The sequence below is a fragment of the Rattus rattus genome, chromosome X, assembly GCF_011064425.1.
Source record: "Rattus rattus isolate New Zealand chromosome X, Rrattus_CSIRO_v1, whole genome shotgun sequence".
Taxonomy (NCBI): domain Eukaryota; kingdom Metazoa; phylum Chordata; class Mammalia; order Rodentia; family Muridae; genus Rattus; species Rattus rattus.
This window is the reverse complement of record NC_046172.1, coordinates 63,357,144-63,379,177: the sequence shown is the minus strand read 5'-3', so window position 1 is coordinate 63,379,177 and position 22,034 is coordinate 63,357,144. Positions and strand designations below refer to the sequence as shown.

The 22,034-nt window shown below is 36.9% G+C and overlaps 1 protein-coding gene across 1 annotated transcript in view; it reads right to left on the bottom strand.

The window, feature by feature from the left end:
* Positions 1-1,523: 1,523 nt before the first annotated feature.
* Sh3bgrl (SH3 domain binding glutamate rich protein like) overlaps positions 1,524-22,034 on the bottom strand; it is a 92,990-nt gene continuing 72,479 nt past the window's right edge. Inside the window, exons 2-3 of the mRNA XM_032889400.1 lie at positions 15,563-15,748; positions 1,524-1,574 (exon numbers count right to left, since the gene is read on the bottom strand). Of these exons, the coding sequence (XP_032745291.1) occupies positions 1,524-1,574; positions 15,563-15,748 (237 nt within the window). The remainder of the gene's footprint in view (positions 1,575-15,562; positions 15,749-22,034) is intronic.

The window sequence follows — 22,034 nt, the reverse complement described above, 5'->3', positions numbered from 1 at the left end:
ACTGTCTTTCATAGAGATCTCCACAACTAACTGTTTTCTTTTTGAAAAAAGAAAAAGAAAAATGCAGTACTTCTGACTCCAATTCATAGTTCAAAGTTTAGGTCAGTAAAAATTGCCTTCAAATTGTTTTTTTATTGTTGTTTTGTTTTGTTTGGTTCAGTATGGTTTTTCTCCTTTCTAAACACCTATAAACAATTATTCGTCAAAATTACTGTTTAACATTTAAAGTTGAGTAACACAAAATTTTTAAGAACATTTATTTTGAAAGCATTAAGAATTATGTTTGAGTTTCAGTAAACAAAGCTATGGCTTCAGTGTATGTTGAATGTTATTGCCAAGTACAGTTTAGTAAATAGCAGATATAATGATAAAGAAAATTTGAAGTAAAAAGTGTTTTGTTTTTAAAGTATGAGACAAAGGTACAATATCAACATCTTCTGGTTGAATGCTTTGGGTCAGGCTTATCTTCAAACTGTTTCAAACGTTGCTTTTCTTTGATACATGTACTTTCTCAAAAGATCAAGGTCTGCTTAGAGATTCTTTCTACTTGAACCAATGTGTTGAAAAAAAATTTAAAAAAAAAAAAAAGACAGTCTGTCTAAACTGAAACTAACGGCTTACCTATTAGGAATGGTTTTGTTCATGGTCAGCAACAGTGGTAAAGCAGGAGATGAGAGCTCCTACTACAACTTTCAGCAAACACCAACAGAAAATACATCTTGAACAATGAGGGACAATATAACGGTTAATTAAAAGTCTGTGTCTTTCGCATTGAAGGGCCAATTTAAAATGAACTGCAATCTTTTCTCCATGCCTTATATATCCACATTTTACTGAGGCAAGCAACTTAGAAACATGATTATAACTGCATGTATAAGCAAGAAAATTTGTCAGTTGAATGCAGTCAATTCTTGTCTTGCAGGAAGTCAACTATTTTGATCAACTGGAGGCGGAACGAAAGGTTACATTTTAGTTTTGGAAACTATGTGGTTCAGGGTACACACGTTTCTCCTATAAAGGAGAATGTCACAGTCACCAATAGGAATTACAATGGCTAATAGCTATCATGAACATAACCTTAAAATACATTTCAACAACAGTACGTTACATCAAAATATTTATGTTTGGATAAAGATAATGAGGCATTTTTGGAACAAGAGTTCAGGGCCCTTTCTTCTCCTCCTTCCCTCTCCTTCTCTCCTCCATCCCCACCTCTCTCTCTCTCCTTTAATTCCTTCAAAATTAAATGAAGATATCCTTGTTGTACAGTAATATAAAAAGAAGAGCACATAGGTTTTTGGAAAATCCTCATAGAATATGGAATGTCTTTGGCAGATAACAATGCTATTTCTTATTTTATTTACTAAAGTTTTAACTTCATCTCTCATTTTTACCACCATGTTCACATTTTCATTATGCTTGTTTGCATGCAAGAACATCAACTAATTATTATGTCAACATGTGTTTATTTTTTCGAAGTAGGTATTTTTTAAAAGTAATGGAGATTTATTATTTTCAAGATGTTAAGGAAGAATAGAATGTATGCTTGCTGCTTTGCTCTGGGCTTCTGCTTCCTGAATAAACAAATAAACAAAACTTATATTTAAAAAATCTGTATGATATTCGTGGATTTGTAGCAAAAGTATTTTGGCTAAAGCCTAAAGACTAAGATTATTCAAAAATATAGTACTTATTCCAGCACTTTTAAAAAGGCTTAAAAATAATTGGCAGAGGCTTTCATTTTTCCAGAAAGTGTTATATAGGCTGCTGGGAGAGAGAGGATCAGCATCCCATTTTTACTCGGCTGTGGATTCGGTATACCACACAACCAACTCACAAGCAAGATGGGCCCCTGGGAAAGTGATGGTGTGACTTTTATAGGGGTTAGCAACTGTTTTCTGATTGGACTTGAAGCCTGCTCCACAAGACGAAATTCATATCAGGTTCTATATGCCTGGTAAAAAGCCCATGGGCAGAAAGGGCACAGGTACTTGAAGGAATCCACTATTATTTTCTTAAATGGTCATGCTGCATTCATCACACTGCCTTCTAAATTACTGTATTTATGACAGATAGTGCTGCCCAAAATCTTTGTCAGAGACATTACTTTTTGCTGTGAACAGCAGTTGATCCCTAATCAAAATACTAGGAAAAGTGAAAGTTGAATGCTCAGTCATGAATGGGACATCTGTACCACCCTCTCCAAGTCTGAAAGATCACCTTGGAAAAGGGATTGGACAAAAGGAGCCAGAGGATGGGAATTTTACTGGATGCTGTCTTTGGGCACAGCATAACCTTTACACTCCATTCATGAACTCACAGTTAGGTTACCTACAGAAGATGGGACCCTGAGGAAATTTTACTGTGGTAATAAAGGAGGGGCTTCTGAGGCCCCGCCTATTCTCAAGACGCTATTGGCAGTTAACAGGTAAAGGCTGCAGTTAACAGTTAGTGATTACAATTAATAGTTGCTAGGGGATAGAAGGTAAATTCTCTTCAATGGGGCTCTGGTAAATGGCTCCCTATCATATCAGCAACCCTTTTTAAATTCAGCAGGTCATTCACAAAGGCATGGAACTAAACATGGGACTATATGGAAAGAAGAAGTTCAGGGAGAGGCAAACAAGGTAATGGGGTAAATATGATCAGAATCCATGACATACATGTATAAAATTATCAAAATAAGTATAAAATGCTTGTAAAAAACTTGGCAGAAAACCAAGCCAAACCAAAACTATAAAAGAGCAATTAGCATATAAAGCTGGGGAAGAAGCATTTACATAATAATGTGCATAAGCTTGTGTTAAGTATTTCTTCGCAAAAGTGCATGTCTATTTCCAGTGACCAGCACTCTCCCCAAAGCCTCACTCCATTTTTCCTAATGAAAGAAATTACTAACATAGGCATCTAAAACAAAAGGGAAATCTATGTTCTTGGAAACTAGCTGTAAGAATGCATAGTTGGGGAAAAGGACAGAGGCAGGTGGATGTGTCTGAATTCGAAGCCAACCTGATTTACAGAGCAAGTTCATATTTAATTTTAGAAATAAAATATAATGTAGGACCAGTGAGATGCTCAGAAGGCAAAGGTGCCTGCTGTCCAGGATGCAAGCCTGATGACCCAAGTTCAAATCTTGGAACTCTTGACTACACACGTGCATCGTGGCACTAATGCTCCCCACCACACACACACACACACACACACACACACACACACACACACACACGCGCGCGCGCACACGCACACACACAGATGTCGTGCACATACACTGGATAACAAAAAAAATTTAAAAGAAAGTAAACAAGATCCATAAAATATATTCATTTAAGTAGCAAAAGTTGTCCTCTGGCCTCCATATATACACATGCATGCCCAAATACATGCACATTATGCACATAAATGCAATGATAATAAAAGACTTAATTTTTAAAAGGATATCATAAGAACTTCACCCTGTCCCTGCACAGGTTTTGAGTTAATTAATTCAGGATTCAGATCTCAGCTGTGCCACTCAATCATGTATTCTTGGACAAAGTAAATTAAGTCTTTGTTTCTGCTGTAGAATTCCATTGCAGATACTTAGCTCATGAAGAGCATGGAAGGATAAAAGGATGAGAGAGGGTGTATGCAGAATGTGCAGCTCAGGGAGTGACCCTGTTACAGGCACCAACTCTTTCTGATTTTCCTCCTCTCCTGTTTTTGGCTGAAACTAAGTACAGAGTTAGGTGACTTAATCTTGGTTATTAATCTCTTGGATAGGTTATTTTCAATGAAAATAGGATTATTTCACATACCATAGCTAAAGCAGCGTCTCATGACCACTTTCTGACGACAATGATTCAAACAAGATTGTTGAAAACATCTTTCTAACCATAACCTTTAAAGGTTATCAAAGTGGCTTTTCTAGCCAACCATTTTCTCCTAAAGAAAATGTACTGGATTTATATTTTGTCAAAAGAAACTACTTATCATTTTATCTTAAAAGCATCACTTTCCTACTAAGAGTAAGAATTTGAAAAGAGAAATATTTGAATTTTGATAGAAGAAATGAGTACTATCCTTTTAAGTATGCTGGGCACACAAGGGGTTAATAGAACATATTTGTCCTCCACAAGAATGTACTTTATGGAAATATTTGCAGGGCAGATCTTTTAGGTAGTAATCTTTCTAGTACATTAGTTTTCAATAATCTTAAAGGGTATGCTCTATTAGTGATTTGAACATTAAGGAACAAGAGAAGGTCATTCCTATTGGCTACTATTCCTTCTAGGCTTCTTTTTTGCCCCATGCATGGGTTCTACGTATAAATAGAGAATTAATTCAGTAAATATAAAACCATAAATCTTGGTCATTTTGGTATTCACAAGCTACGCGGTTCTCTTTTATCAATAACTATGATATCCTAATTAAAGACGGATTTTTCTTATATAGTTTAGAAAGGGGAAGCTTCACAGTTTGCAACACTAAAAATAACTAACAACAATGCATTATTACAGAGACTATAATAAAATGTATTGATTTTTGATTTCCCCTTGCTCTCTTTTGCCTACTGGACAGGTGGATACCATACGAACTGGCTAAGTTTGTACAGGCAGCACAGATGGACTGGGATGAGGCAATTTTCATCAAGACTACCAGACTTGACAAAATATAAATCATTTGTTCAAATTACTCAGTTAATGTTCCCAGGCCAGAGTTGACAAACCTGGGAAGTGACTATTATAAAAACCATGTTAAGATTTTCAAATGTCAACATGAGCTTACTGAATGGAGTAATATTTTTGGTAGGCTCTATTGTTGGGATATTTGTTTCTAACATTATAGACAATAGGCATATGCACAAAATGTATATTTAGATTATATATGACTTTCATATTTTATCCATAAAGTTTAATATTGAATTAATTTAATTGACTCTCTTGAAATATTTAATATTTCTCAAAGGTTTGAGATTATGGATAATAATCTGAATCATGCTTTTATCCAAGTACCTTATTAATTGTCAATGCCTATAATGTGACTTGCTCCTTTGACTTCTAACTCCATCATTCGCTTTCTTAAAACTATTTCACATAAGGTCATCTTGATTGTTTTTGTGGACTCTAAAGCATTCGAAAGTAGAAGTCTTACTATAGCATGTCCTTCTTCTAATGCTCGACCATATGTTAATTAACAAATTTTACAGAGAATTTTTGCAGGACACCCCAGAAATGGTCCTACTATAGATAGTTTGTTGCCTGACTGGTTCAGCAGACTAAAAGGAGCCTGACTTATGTAGTGGAAAGTGAGCAAGAAGGAAGGAATGGAAACAGGATTAAAACCAAATGTCTACATCTTAAACTACTAAAAATAATTGTCCTATGAGCCACAGTGGCTAGGTGCACCTTTAATCCTTGGGGAGGCAGAGGAGGATTGATAAGAATTTGAGGCACTGATCTACATAGTGAGTTCCAGACCAGCTAGGGCTACACACAGTTTGACAGTGATCAAACAAATAAACAAAGAAACAAAAATCACACCATTGCTCTCCCAGATTTTCCATGGTGACTTTTGGGTGCCTAATGGAAAAAGGTGAAGCTACTTGATACAGTAGTCATAACCTGGCCCCAAAGCACCTAGCTAATCTTAAACCTAATACAGAACCCTTTGTTTAATATCCTCAATTCTAAAGTCACACCACCATATTCTGGTCCCTCAACATGAGATCAGCATATATGCGCTTATGTAGTGCTTTTCGTGGCTGTCCTATCAAAAATGACTTAGTATCATTTCAATATTTTGAAATTTCCAACAGATCAAATAACACCCTTCTACTCAAAACTTCTCCAATCTCTTCAATAAGAATGATTATTGCCCTCAATTCCTATGTACTTTATTCATGACATCACAGTCTTACAAAATGGACCATAGTATGTCTTCAATGATAACTACTTATATACATAATTGTCTTCTACACATATACACTCATTAGGTTATAAACAGAATGTAAGGATTATTTCATATGTTATGCTTGCTCTACCATTGATTTCAGTGCTTGACAACAGATAAATATTTGGTGAATGAATGAATGAAACTTAATTTTAATTGAGGAGGACAAAGTCATTAGCAACAAGAAACAGACTGTCCTCTCTGATCTGCATTAAACTCTCTGGCTTAACTTGGGTCTTACCAATTATTTAAACAACAACAGGAAGAAGAAAAAAATGTTCTTCTGGCCTAATTCAGTTTTCATGAATCCTAAAATATAATGTTTATCCATGGGAAAGGAATGTTTGGCAAGGAAGCAGAACTTAGAGTGAAACAAACATATTTGCAAGGCCTGTCTGGTGAAAACGTAGATGGTATTATAGGTTCTGAAGATTGAAGAAGGAACTAGAACTTAAATAAATTGCTGGACATAAAATCTACACTTAAGAATGGAACATAGATTAATGCTAGTGGGGAAACCTATTTGACTAAGTGATCTAGTATGAAAAAGAACAAATGGAAAAGGCAAAGATCTACTGAAAGTCCATAGCTTTGAGGCATCTCACTGGACAAGTAATTTCGTTTTTGCTTTCCTTCTTTTTTTGGGCTCCCTTGGGAACACTGTCACTTGAAATATTAATTTTTCTTGGCAAGGAATAAAATACCAAAGCTAACTAGCAATTTAGTGACCAGTTTTGTAACTCAAAGGTTCTTATCATCCTTGAATAGCTAACTCTATCATTTACTCTCACAGAAAGTTAATAGTTGCCAAGTATGACATGACTCATGAACTATAAAGGTTTGATGGCCCTGAGAACTGGGTATGACATCTGGTGTCAAAGCTGGAAAAACTACATCCTCTCTGAGAATGGCCACAATAATACATCTGCTGCCTCAAGAAATTTGATAGAGAAGTTCACTTCTTAAGTGTACTTCACTACATATTATGCAGATTTGTCTGGCCTATTAGGGTTAAGTGTATTATTACAAAACTGCTCTAGACATAACCTGAATGTTCAACATGAATGATATTTATTGATTAAAAACGTCCAGCAGCAAGAGATGGTCAGCAGTGAAGATACAGAGGGAATCATACTTTGAACCAGGTGGCTGCTGTCGCCTAAAAAGGCATAAATCAGCCATTATTTTCTCGGGTTTAAAAGAAGGGGTGCATCATAATCCTTTTTGTGGAAAGAAGACAAGAAAATTAGCAGTCTGGAACCCAATAGATGTACTCATAATGACTGGCTGACAGGATTGGGTGTCTCCTTTGTGTCTAAGCTCCATGATGCTAAAATTCTGGAAGGAGTAATAAACAGACAGACAGACAGGCTTCTGAGACGACACATGTATAATGTCAACTTTGGAGGCTGAGGCAGAAGGATCACTAATTCTAGGCCAGCCTCCACTCCACAGGGAAACACTATCTCAAAAACATAAAAAGCCTGTTACACAGCTCCCCAAGTGAGAAGCCGAAAAGGCTGGTGTGCCATTGGAAAATGTTTGCATGGCCAGCATGCAAAACCTCAATGTTGGTTTGTATTCATATTAATTTAAAATAAAGAGAGTGAGATTTTTAAAAAAGCATTATAAGACTAAAAATAAATAAATAATAAATTAATTAAACCTTCAAAATACCAGTAAAATGTGTTTGTAATAGCTTTTAGTTTTGTGTTTTATGAGATTCCTAAGGTGTATGTGTATTTGAGCTAGATGTTGAGTTTGTGCTTTCTTGTATTTTGTTTTGTCTTTTGATGGTTTGTTTTACCATATTGTATTTTACTTTACTGTCTTTTTAAAGTTACTCATATGTTTTCTAAAAATAGAGAGCAAGAAAAGGTATAGATTTGGATGGGTGGGGAAATGGAGAAGGCATGGAAGGAGTTTGGGGAGGGAAATCTGTAATCACACATTTTGGGGGAAAAATCAACAACAAAATAAATTCAAAGAGGAAAGGATGGGGGAAGGGAGAAATGGCATTTGGATACTACTTAATGTATAATAGAAAGTAAGTTTGTCTTTGGGTCAGAAAACGCCAAATTGTTTATTGCACATCACACAGGAGTTACATCTGCTTGCATTTTCCTCCACCACTTAAAGCAAGCATTTCTCAGCAGTAGAATGCTTCTTTCCAGTGGGAGGCTCATTCCTATTCTCCATATTTCTCTTCCCTTACTGAATTTAGTAGTGATTTCTTCAGCCTGAAATAAAACTAATATTAACTACTTAAGGCCAGAACAGTGGAGCTGTACTGTGTTTGCAAAGAGAGTAAAGTGTTCTTGAAATATGAACAAAGAACGTTTCAACCCTGAGAATACAAGAGAATCCTGACATGTCTCAATTTGTTTCAACTTTACATTGCTGTCCTCCTAAGCCACTAAGCTTTCACCAAAAGTAACAATTTGATTTGTCTACAATTGAAACTTATAATCAACAGCAAACATAGTTAAACGTCTATTTTCTGTATATGGTCTTGATCAGTATGATTTCTAGATATACACAGGGAGCCTGACATTTTGGTTAATTTGTTAAAGTCAAGATTCTCAAACCTAGCCTAATTCTCTAGAGAAAGTCTCAACAACAGATTGCTAGCACAAGGTTCAAGCACATTTTCTTCTTTGCAGCCCTTAGAGGATCTGAACATAAAAGGCACAGGTGACCCTATCAGTTAAGATCCTACCTTAAGAAATACCAGAACATATAGAGCCTGGCATGGTGCTACATATCTGTAATATGCATTTGTAAAGAAGAGGAAAGAGGATACAAAGTTCTGTATTATCAGCCATATACAAACATGTTGGATTTTTGTTGTTGTTGTTTGTTGTTATTGTTATATTATTGTTTGGTGTTTCAGTTCTTTTTCCAGCCATGGAGAGTCTTAGTCTTAAAAACATAGTCACCATCTCAGAAACAAAGGAGGAATTGGGGAAGAACCTGGAGTGGGGACCTAAAGGGGCCAATATTTGGAAATAAATAAATGAAACACTAAGAATGAACAAAAATAAAATGAAATAAAAACAATATTCATTCCCTCATAATCCTCATAGTCTAAACTTAAAACATCTTGCTTTATGAAGGACAATGTCAAGAGAATAGAAAGATGAGTTACAGCATGGAAGAATTGCAAAACGTGCAAGTAGCAAAGAATTCATTTCTAAAATATATGAAAATAATGATAATAGAAATAAAACAAAATTAAAAGGAGACAACCAGAAAAGACACAGAAGATAATAAAGTGGTGGAAAAATAAGCAGGTAACTCAAAGAATATCATAATTTTGACTAATACATAAAAAACATTATAGTGACCAGAAGTTACCAAGACACCAAGTTATTTGGGGACTGGTTTAAAAGGGCTGACAACAGGTCTGAGGGCGTTGTCTGGGCCTGCAGCCTTGTCTATCATGCATAAATACTAAAATAATATGTGCAGCACTACAGAAAAGGCCAATAGACAAAAACTTGGGACCATCATGGTTTAAAGGAAAGGGATAAATGGAACTTGTGTAAATGACAATCAATTCAGAAACATTCCAAATTCCTCACAAATTAAAAATACAATCACTGTGTTAAGCAGTAAACACATCCCTGGGATTTACCAGTGAGAAATGAGAATTAGTGTTATACAAAAATCAGAAAACAAATGCAAAGAGCACTTATAATTACAATGGTTCAGATATAGAAAAAATGAAAATATCTACCAATGTATGATATACCATCACTCAACTATACGTAGCAATAGATCGAAAAACAACTAGATCTCTGAAACACATTCAATTCATTGAAGGAATATCATCAAAAGACTGCATAACCATATGAACACATTTACTATGATCTATCAAAAAAGAAAAATGATAGTGATGATGATAGATTAGTGTCAACCAGGGATTAGGAGTAGGCATAACATATAACTATAAAGGAATATCATCAGAGTTTGAAAATGATTCTGCATTTTTATTGTAGCACAAGTTCCAAAAACCAATGCATGTGTTAAAATTCAGAGAAAACCACATGCCAAAAAAGTCACTACCATACACTAAAATTTTAAACATTAAACTTACAAAATGGAATTATATTTTAAAGAAAAATGACAAAAACTAAAATATATAAATTCAAGTTAACCCAACTAAAAATGGACTAACCTATCCAAATAAGACATGCCTCAAATGAATATCTACGAAGGCCAACAGATTTATGAAAAATGTCCATCATAATGAATTATTGAGGAGTTCTAAATTAAAACCACGGGGAGATATCACCTATAACTATGCAAGAATGAGTATTTTCAAAAGGAGAAAAATGTAATGAGTATTGGGAAAGACTTAGAGGAAGTAAAACCTTCTGCACTATTGCATACGAATGTAAATTAGTGCGACCATCATGGAAAATGATATATAGAGGTTCCCCAAACCATTAAAAAGAACTACCTTAAGCCAGCCTGGCATATATAGCAAGCTCTGAGATAGCCAGGACTAAATAGAGAGACCCTGTCTTCAGAAGAAGAGGAAGAGGAGGAAGAAGAAGGAGGAGAGGAAGAAGAGGAAGAAGAAAAAGCAGCAGCAGGCAACAGCTAGCAGTAGCGTAGTCCAAGAGCAGCAATTCGTCTTTGTGGCACTTTAAAGGTCGAAAGGAAGTGAGGTTATTATGGGTATAGGTCTTACACCTGTAGTCCCAGCATTCATGGCAAATACAAGAGAATTGCTTGAGTTTGGGGCCAGACTTGTCTATTAGGAACCCCAAGTCAAAAAAAAAAAAAAAAAGCAAAGAAACAAAGAATGAAAAGAAAGAAATTTCTACAATCAGATATTACTGCAGCACAAGTCACGGCAGGCAACAATATATGAAAACAGCCTGTGTCCTGCAACAGAGGAAGGAAGAAAATTCAGATGTGTACACAGTAAAACACTAGTCAGCCTTTAAAATAAAATAAAACTGTTATCTGTGACATGGATTAACCCAGAGAATACATTAAGCAAAATTAGCCCTCAGAAATGCAAATGCCTTGTGTTCTCTACTTTTGAATTACTGAATTTACATATAAATTTAGCATTTTAATGATTATATGAAGTAATAGATTTCATTGTGGAATTTGTATGTGTTGTAGATGAGGTTTTCTGTGTGTGTGCATACACATGTACATATGTTTGTAGAAGTCAGTGGTCATTATCAGATGTCCTCTACCTTATATTTTGGAACAGGGTCTCCCACTGGAGCTGGACCGTTACAGACATGCACTGCCTTCTCCAGCTTCTTTCTACTGGGGAGCTGAAGATGGAACTCAGGTTCTGCGTGTCTGTGAGAATGAGCTACCACTGCCTATATGTGGGATTTTGATGCTTTGCTTCCCTCCTCTTTTCCAATTGTTGCCCCTATATCTCCTCCTAATGATTTTATTACCTTTTTTGTTGTTTCTGTCCTCCATATTTCTTTAAAATTTTTTCCCTGTCTTGTGGTCTGTTGTCTGGTTTTATGATGTTTCAAGCACATGCACACACACACAGTACACACACACACACAAACAAACAATTAAAAATCCAGGAGCCACAAAATAAAAGAAAACAGGATGTATTTTCTTTGCAAGATTTGCTAAGATAAAAAAATGTCCGTCCAAAATATTAAAAGACCCACAAACTAGAGAGTGAGAGATTGCAACACTCAGTCCTAAATGGAAGATCTCCATCAAATCCTTCTCCTTAGGGCTGAGGGAACGCTGTGTCAGTGAGGATGAAGGCACCAAGGAAACAAGGCTTTCTAAACACAGGCATGACCTATGCAGGCATTAACTCACAGCCATTGAGACAAAGCATACACAGAGCTCTGAACAGGTCTAAGCTTAGATTAGGTCCCAGCATGGAGAGAAGTGAACACATGCCCATCCTCAACCCAGAAGATATCACGAACTTACAAAGGCTTACAAGAAAAACCTAGTTCTTCCAGTACCCAGTTGCACTGTATATAAACCCATTTATAGGCAGCTGTCCCAGCAGTAGATGCTCAACAAAAAATGAACTTGGTGGTATTTATAGAAATATTTGTGTATCATACTTTGGACATTTTTTGAGACAGGGTTTCTCTGTGTAACAGAGCTCTGGCTCTCCTGGACTTGCTTTGTAGACCAGTCAGGCTGGCCTCAAACTCATAAAATATCCACCTGCTTCTGCCTCCCAAATGCTGGGATTAAAGTTTTGTACTACCAAGCCCAGCCTTTTTGGACATTTGTTTTTCTTTTATCTCACTGGTATTTGGCTTGTATATTGTGGTTTCTGGTTTTGTGTTTTCCTGGTGTGTGTTTCTAGTGTTCTTGGTCTATTCATTTATTTGCTGGTTTGTTTTCTAAAGAGTCAAAGAGAAGGTGAGGAGCCTGATAGGTGGGGAAGGGGATGATCTGTGAGGAGTCAAAGAAAAGGAAATTGTGATCAAAATATCTTGTATGAAAAAATTATTTTCAATAGAATTACTAGTTCCATCTAGATTCTTGTTATTTTTCATTTTCTGTTGATATATACTTATTTGTGATCTTACTCACATATGAAATTTGTACACATATAGCTTATAAAACCTTGGTATCAACATATGTCTCTTACCTGCCAGATAAACTGCTTGAGTTCCTTAGGCAAAAGTAAAACTAGCTGGATTCTGATAGCAATTCTATGCTGAGAGGTTTAAAGACAGATATACACCATGTACACTTAACAAGTGGTGAGGAAGAAAAGTATATAATTCAAAAGAATCCAGTGTACCAGGCATTGTAGCACATGCCTATGATCCTAGCACTTGAAGCATAATCAACCTAGGTCAGCCTGGAACATAAGGCCCCTTCTAGGTCACTCTGAACTACAAAGTCAGATCTTGGAGACCCTGTCTCTGAAGAAAAAAACCCACACAAGCCATACAGGAAAGTAGTTTTATTATCAAAAAAATTAATAAAAACAAGTTCGATAACTCTTTAGGTTTGTGTAGAAAAAAGCAATTTTTCATTTGTATAAAAATCTGGTAATAAAATACCATGTGATGGATCTAATTGTCTTGGTTCCAGACACAGAAAAAAATATGTGAATCTAAAGAGAAAAAAAGTCTTCCTTAATTAAACCAGTTCAATTCAATTATTCTACAAATACTTGTTAAGTAGGTGATTATACAGACTAAATGCTAGTTGTTGTTATTGTTGTTGTTGTTGTTGTTGTTGTTGTTTTAGTTCGAGAAATGATCTCAATATGTAGTCTAGGGTGGGTTCAAAGTCTGATCTTCCATACTTTTACCTCCCAAATGACTTGGGACTCTAGGCATATATCCCCATGCCTGGCATAAGCAATGTTGTTGATGTTAAATATATAATTAGTAAGCAAGGTAGTTTGTATTCTGGACAAATTCTCTTAAAGGAGACAAAAGTAAAGAAAATTAATGCACATCGCTGGAATTCCAATGTCATTAGCCAAGAATGTATAATTCTTTCACAACAAGGATACTTCTTATACTTTTATATCTTCCATAGCAGACTTTTAGATATGTAGATAGAATAGCACTCTCTTTTCCATCTAGTCATAGTAAGATCCTGTGCCACAGTCCAGTGGCATTCAGTAGGACATAATTTCCACAGAGAGGAAGCATTTGTCATTGGTCAAAACAGAGAATGCTTTACCACTACATAGATAGAAGCCAAGGATCTTGTGAAAGATCCAGCAATGCACAAGGGAGCTCTACAAACAGAAATTTGCCCTTCTGAGGTATCAGTAGTACCAAAGTTAGGTAATCCTCAGATAAGTAAAAGCAAATTAATGTGGAAAGCTAATTAGTTAATATTCAGAGTAAAAAATTGTCAAGCAGGAGATAGTAAAGAAATCTAGAGATTAGCAATGGTAAAGTGCTGCTAGCAAAACCATGTGGTACTCTGGATTGGCATGAAAGTTACTGTGCTTTACAAAGTACATACCACTGATATGTAAGTTTCCTGTAAATAACTGCCTCAAGTTTTTTCTCTCTGAGAGTTTATACAATCAAAATCTTAACTCTCGTTGTCTTTAAACTCCTAAGTCTGTTAGACACAAAGCAGCACCAAATAGAAATGTCTTCCTTTTCCACTAATATATGTGTTTGGTTTACTGAATCTCACCTCCTAATGTTTAATTTCTATATTTGCAATTTAGAGATTACCTGCCTTTTTTTTTTCCTATAAAGTAGTCCATTTCCCTGAAGTATAGCTTCCAAGGAGCAGGTAAACCACATAGATAATTGATTCCTAATGCGCTCTTATGAACCATATTGTGCTTATTTATAAAAAAAAGATTTGAAAATGGAGACAGCAAAAATGTGTTATATATTTTCCGAAAACTATGAGGATTAGGAAAGTGCCAAACACCAAAAACAAAACCAAATAAAAACAACGCAAAACAGAGAAAGGAGGGATAGTTGGGGAGGTACAAGAGATAGGCGCTCATCTTTTTTGTGGCATGACTATAACTTGGATCAAAACATCACATAGCGAAATGCAATTATGTTCTGACTTCTATGCAAAGTAACAGCTTTAAAATGAACAGTCAAAATCACATATTATATTATTTTACTGAGCATTTTTAAAGTGTTTTATTTTTGTTTAAAATATAATTACATTGTTTTCCCCCTTTCTGTGCATCCTCTTGAATTCATGGCCTCTGTTTTAAATTGTGTGTGTGTGTGTGTGTGTGTGTGTGTGTGTGTGTGTGTGTGTGTGTGTGTGTGTGTGCAGTTGTGCATGCCATGGACTAGTGAGCACTTTACAGTTCCTTCTAGTTGCTAAGATTCAATGATTTGCAAAAAATTAAAAAGAATAGCCTAAGAGCCTTCACCTATTTTAAGATAAAATTTACACATTGGTCCTATACTCAATAACTCATAAAATCTGACACAAAACTGAAAATTCACTGATGGGAAATTACATCAATGAATTTTCCCATTTTGGTCATACCTTTCACCAAGGTAGCAATAATAAGCAATAAGATGTTCTCTAAGAAAAGATATCCTCTTTAGTCTTATATAAATCAGTGATATAGAGGTGCCTCTGAAAACATTTGTTCTAAGCCTGGTGTAGTAGAAAGCCTCTGTAATCCCAGCAATCAGAGATTAAGGGAGGAGGATCAGGAGTACAGGTTCATCTCAGCAACACTGGAGTATGAGGCCAGCCCCAGCTGTCTCCAAAATAATAGCTAGATTGAGAAAGGAAAACTCAGAGGGAAGAACAGGACTGCTCATCAAAGAGGAAGTTCCACAGCAGAGGAACTTCTGGTGTCACAACTACATCTGGAAAAGGGCTGTGAGAGGATCGAAATGACAGCAAACAATCAGGCATGTTTATCTGTGTTGATGTGGTTGGAACCAAAATGAAGAAATATAAAGCCAACAGTACATCCAATGTCTGCCCTTATACATTCACATGTTCTGTTTGTTCATTTAAATTTTGATCCTAGAAAGCAAAATACTATGTAGCTACTTAGGGTCCATACAGAGGGCAAATAACTGTACAGAAGAAATGACTACACATAGGCTTGAAGGTTAAAATGAAAGGTGTAAGTTCATTTAAAACAATCTATTTTAATAAACAAGAAATTAAATTGCTTCCTTACCCCACGGTACTGGCTTTCATTGAAAATCTGAGGTGGCAATGGGTACCCTGTGGGTGGTCGACTGTCTTCAGGTACATTTTCTCTCATCCACTTTCGATTCTCTTCATTAGCTGCAATATCTTTTTCTTCAAATCCTATTTTGTTGGCTTCTAAGAAACAAAGCACATCTTGCTGTTTCTTCTTAATCTAGGAGCAAAGAAAAAGGGGTAGGGACAATACTGTTAAGCAAATGCCATTTATTGTTTTTTATTTTTATTTATCTTTGTTTGGATTCAATAGGTTTTATTTAGGAATATATGTTTATTCAAATACATATAGGCATTCAATAACAACTGATGGAAAAGAGGCCACAACTTTGAAAGAGAGTTAAGGAGGCTGTACATGGGAGTGTTTGGAGGGAGAACAGGGAATGAAAAAGGTCAAAAGTCACCAAACCTGGACACTTTTGCAGATGCCAAGAAGTACATGCTGACAGGAGCCTGATATAGCTGTGACCTGAAAGGCTCTGCCAGAACTTGACAAATACAGAGGCAGGTGCTCGAAGCAAACCATTGAACTGAGTACGGGGTCCCCAGTGGAGGATTTAGAAAAAGGACTGAAGAAGCTGAAGGGGTTTGCAACCCCATAAGAACAATACCAACCAACCAGACTCCTAGAGCTCCCAGGGACTAAACCACCAATCAAAGAATCCATATGGGGCAACCCATGGCTCCAGCTGCATATGTAGCAGAGGATGGCATTGCCATGCATCGAGGGGGGAGAGGCCCTCGGTCCAGGGAAGACTTGATGCCCCAGTGTTGGAGAACGCCAGGGCGGGGAGGAGGGAGGAAGTGTGTGGGGAAGCACCCTCAGAGAAGCAGGGGCAGGGGGATGGGATGGGGGTTTGAAGAGGGGATACCTGGAAAGGGGACATCTTTTGAAATGTAAATAAAGAAATTATCCAATAAAGGAAAAAAGAATATTTTAGAAGGTAAAAACTATAAAGACAAATGACAACGCTTTCTTTAAACTGAGGAGCTCTTTACTAGGTCAAAATAATTTACCATTCAATTCTAGTGATAGAGATTAAAATTAGAGCTGCTAGAGAAAAGGTTTTTATTTTTCTTTTAATTTTTTTCTTTTCTTTTATTGGATATTCTCTTTATATACATTTCAAATGCTATCCCCTTTTCTGGTTTCCCCTCCAGAAACCCCCTATCCCATCCTCCCTCCCCCTGCTTCTATGAAGGGTGCTCCCCTACCCACCACCCACTCCCTCCCTCCCCTACACCCTGGCATTCCCCTACACTGGGACATCAAGCCTTCACAGGACCAAGGGCCTCTCCTCCCACTGATGGCCTCTCCTCCCAATGATGCCCGCCCCCCACAAGGTCATCCTCTGCTACATATGTGGCTTTGAGCCATATGTACTCTTTGGTTGGTGGTTTAGTCCCTGGGAGCTGCGGTGTGAGGGTCTGGTTGGTTGTATTGTTGTTCTTTCTATGGGCTTGCAAACCCCTTCAGCTCCTTCAGTCTTTTTTCTGACTCCTCCATTGGGTACCCTGTTCTCAGTCCAATGGTTGCCTGCAAGCATTTGCCTCTGTATTTGTCAGGTTTTTATTTTTCAAATCCAACAAAGTCAGTGCTTATGAACCAGCAAACATGAATTTAGACATAATCAAATCTGCAGTGCAGAAGATATGTTTCCCTTTACTACTGTCTTGTTGATGATGTCTCACAAGTAAAAAGCCTGAAGGTCCTTTTTATCTCATTCTTCCTTTTGCACTAAAGGTTCCATATCTAATGATGCTGATATAATTCTAGCGCATGCATATTATGAACTGTACAACATACGGTTAATTCAAGCGTCTTAATCAGAAGCAATATCTCCTTTTTATGGATCAGACCAAATTCTATAACGTAATAGAGCTAAGCCTGTCTGTATACTGTTTGTAATATAACCCATATTATTCATTAGCTCATAATATGAATAATTAGGATACCTTTCACGCATAGGTGCTACCTCATTAGATTATTAGTAGATTACATACTTTTCTCCTTACACATCAAGGTCAGAGAGCTTTGAAAATAGTAAAATTAGTACTGCCTAGGGTTCTTCTATGAAATGCATTTATTCAAGAACCTAAATTTACTTGTGTTCATATAATTACGCTTAAAGCCTCTTCATAACATTTCTGAACTGTATAGAAAATATGTAAGAAAAAAGCATTTTAATGGAATCAGACCAAAGGACACATATGACAGAAACATTTAAAACAAAAAAAGTAAAATATATTATAAAGAAGGAGTGCACACAATGGCAATCTCAAAAATGTGAAAAATGGAACTCAGTGGCAGGACACTTTAAATTCATATGTTCCTCCTCTACCACTGTTTGCATACACAGTAATTAGGGTGATATTTTTATCCTAATTACTTCTGTTATGGCTACATAATTTACTTTAAACAATATAACTCACAACTCCAGTAAAAACTGAAATTCCTGATACCTATTTGGATTAAATACTAAAAGTCTTTTCAAAAAGATCAATTATAATCCAATAAAATGCACCACAACATTAATTTTTTCTTTTTTTTTTTTTTTTTTTTTTTTTTTTTTTTTTTTTTTTTTTTTTTTTTTTTTTATTTTATTTTTTTTTTATTAACTTACTTTTTTCTTATGTACTTTTGGCAAACATCCCCTCCCCTCCCCCCCCCTTCCTTATGGGTGTTCCCCTCCCCACCCTCCCCCCATTGCCGCCCTCCCCCCGACAGTCTAGTTCACTGGGGGGTTCAGTCTTAGCAGGACCCAGGGCTTCTCCTTCCACTGGTGCTCTTACTAGGATATTCATTGCTACCTATGAGGTCAGAGTCCAGGGTCAGTCCATGTATAGTCTTTAGGTAGTGGCTTAGTCCCTGGAAGCTCTGGTTGCTTGGCATTGTTGTACATATGGAGTCTCAAGCCCCTTCAAGCTCTTCCAGTTCATTCTCTGATTCCTTCAACGGGGGTCCCTTCTCAGTTCAGTGGTTTGCTGCTGGCATTCGCCTCTGTATTTGCTGTATTCTGGCTGTGTCTCTCAGGAGAGATCTACATCCGGCTCCTGTTGGTCTGCACTTCTTTGCTTCATCCATCTTGTCTAATTGGGTGGCTCTATATGTATGGGCCACATGTGGGGCAGGCTCTGAATGGGTGTTCTTCAGTCTCTGTTTTAATCTTTGCCTCTCTCTTCCCTGCCAAGGGTATTCTTGTTCCCCTTTTAAAGAAGGAGTGAAGCCTTCACATTTTGATCATCCGTCTTGAGTTTCATTTGTTCTAGGCCACTAGGGTAATTCAAGCATTTGGGCTAATAGCCACTTATCAGTGAGTGCATACCATGTATGTCTTTCTGTGATTGGGTTAGCTCACTCAGAATGATATTTTCCAGTTCCAACCATTTGCCTCTAATTTCCATAAAAGTCGTTGTTTTGATAGCTGAGTAATATTCCATTGTGTAGATGTACCACATTTTTCATATCCATTCCTCTGTTGAAGGGCATCTGGGTTCTTTCCAGCTTCTGGCTATTATAAATAAGGCTACGATGAACATAGTGGAGCACGTGTCTTTTTTATATGTTGGGGCATCTTTTGGGTATATGCCCAAGAGAGGTATAGCTGGATCCTCAGGCAGTTCAATGTCCAATTTTCTGAGAAACCTCCAGACTGATTTCCAGAATGGTTGTACCAGTCTGCAACCCCACCAACAATGGAGGAGTGTTCCTCTTTCTCCGTGATCCTCGCCAGCATTTGCTGTCACCTGAGTTTTGATCTTAGCCATTCTCACTGGTGTGAGGTGAAATCTCAGGGTTGTTTTGATTTGCATTTCCTTATGACTAAAGATGTTGAACATTTCTTTTAGGTGTTTCTCAGCCATTCGGCATTCCTCAGCTGTGAATTCTTTGTTTGCTCTGAACCCCATTTTTAATAGGGTTATTTGTCTCCCCTCGGTCTAACTTTTTGAGTTCTTTTGTATATTTTGGATATAAGGCCTCTATCTGTTGTAGGATTGGTAAAGATCTTTTCCCAATCTGTTGGTTGCCGTTTGTCCTGACCACAGTGTCCTTTGCCTTACAGAAGCTTTGTAGTTTTATGAGATCCCATTTGTCGATTCTTGATCTTAGAGCATAAGCCATTGGTGTTTTGTTCAGGAAATTTTTTCCAGTGCCCATGTCTTCCAGATGCTTCCCTAGTTATTAGTTTGAGTGTGTCTGGTTTGATGTGGAGGTCCTTGATCCACTTGGACTTAAGCTTTGTACAGGGTGATAAGCATGGATCGATCTGCATTCTTCTACATGTTGACCTCCAGTTGAACCAGCACCATTTGTTGAAAATGCTATCTTTTTTCCATTGGATGGATTTGGCTCCTTTGTCAAAAATCAAGTGACCATAGGTGTGTGGATTCATTTCTGGGTCTTCAATTCTGTTCCATTGGTCTATCTGTCTGTCTCTGTACCAATACCATGCAGTTTTTATCACAATTGCTCTGTAATACTGCTTGAGTTCAGGGATAGCGATTCCCCCAGAAGTCCTTTTATTGTTGAGCATAGTTTTAGCTATCCTGGGTTTTTTGTTATTCCAGATGAATTTGCAAATTGTTCTGTCTAACTCTTTGAAGAATTGGATTGGTATTTTGATGGGGATTGCATTGAATCTGTAGATCGCTTTTGGCAGAATGGCCATTTTTACTATATTAATCCTGCCAATCCATGAGCATGGGAGATCTTTCCATCTTCTGAGGTCTTCTTCAATTTCTTTCTTCAGAGTCTTGAAGTTCTTGTTGTACAAATCTTTTACTTGCTTGGTTAAAGTCACACCGAGGTACTTTATATTATTTGGGTCTATTATGAAGGGTGTCGTTTTCCTAATTTCTTTCTCGGCATTTTCTCTTTTGTGTAGAGGAAGGCTACTGATTTATTTGAGTTAATTTTATACCCAGCCACTTTGCTGAAGTTGTTTATCAGCTTTAGTAGTTCTCTGGTGGAACTTTTGGGATCACTTAAATATACTATCATATCATCTGCAAATAGTGATATTTTGACTTCTTCTTTTCGATCTGTATCCCCTTGACCTCCTTTTTTTTTGTCTGATTGCTCTGGCTAGAACTTCAAGAACTAGATTGTATAAGTAGGGAGAGAGTGGGCAGCCTTGTCTACTCCCTGATTTTAGTGGGGTTGCTTCAAGTTTCTCTCCATTTAGTTTAATGTTAGCAACTGGTTTGCTGTATATGGCTTTTACTATGTTTAGGTATGGGCCTTGAATTCCTATTCTTTCCAGGACTTTTATCATGAAAGGGTGTTGAATTTTGTCAAATGCTTTCTCAGCATCTAATGAAATGATCATGTGGTTTTGTTCTTTCAGTTTGTTTATATAATGGATCACGTTGATGGTTTTCCAGATATTAAACCATCCCCTGCATGCCTGGGATGAAGCCTACTTGATCATGGTGGATGATTGTTTTGATGTGCTCTTGGATTCGGTTTGCCAGAATTTTGTTGAGTATTTTAAGGCCGATGTTCATAAGGGAAATTGGTCTGAAGTTTCTCTTTCTTTGTTGGGTCTTTTGTGGTTTAGGTATAAGAGTAATTGTGGCTTCATAGAAGGAGTTGGTAGTGCTCCATCTGTTTCAATTTTGTGGAATAGTTTGGATAATATTGGTATGAGGTCTTCTATGAAGGTCTGATAGAATTCTGCACTAAACCCCGTCTGGACCTGGGCTCTTTTTGGTTGGGAGACCTTTAATGACTGCTTCTATTTCCTTAGGAGTTATGGGGTTGTTTAACTGGTTTATCTGTTCCTGATTTAACTTCGGTACCTGGTATCTGTCTAGGAAATTGTCCATTTCCTGCAGATTTTCAAGTTTTGTTGAGTATAGGCTTTTATAGTAAGATCTGATGATATTTTGAATTTCCTCTGAATCTGTAGTTATGTCTCCCTTTTCATTTCTGATTTTGTTAATTTGGACACACTCTCTGTGTCCTCTCGTTAGTCTGGCTAAGGGTTTATGTATCTTGTTGATTTTCTCAAAGAACCAACTTTTGGTTCTGTTGATTCTTTCTATGGTCCTTTTTGTTTCTACTTGGTTGATTTGGCTCTGAGTTTGATTATTTCCTGCCTTCTACTCCTCCTGGGTGTATTTGCTTCTTTTTTGTTCTAGAGCTTTTAGGTGTGCTGTCAAGCTGCTGACATATGCTCTTTCCTGTTTCTTTCTGCAGGCACTCAAGCGCTATGAGTTTTTCCTCTTAGCACAGCTTTCATCGTGTCCCATAAGTTTGGGTATGTTGTACCTTCATTTTCATTAAATTCTAAAAGTTTTTAATTTCTTTCTTTATTTCTTCCTTGACCAGGTTATCATTGAGTAGAGCATTGTTCAATTTCCACGTATATGGGGTATTCTTCCCTTATTGTTGAAGACCAGCTTTAGGCCGTGGTGGTCCGATAGCACGCATGGGATTATTT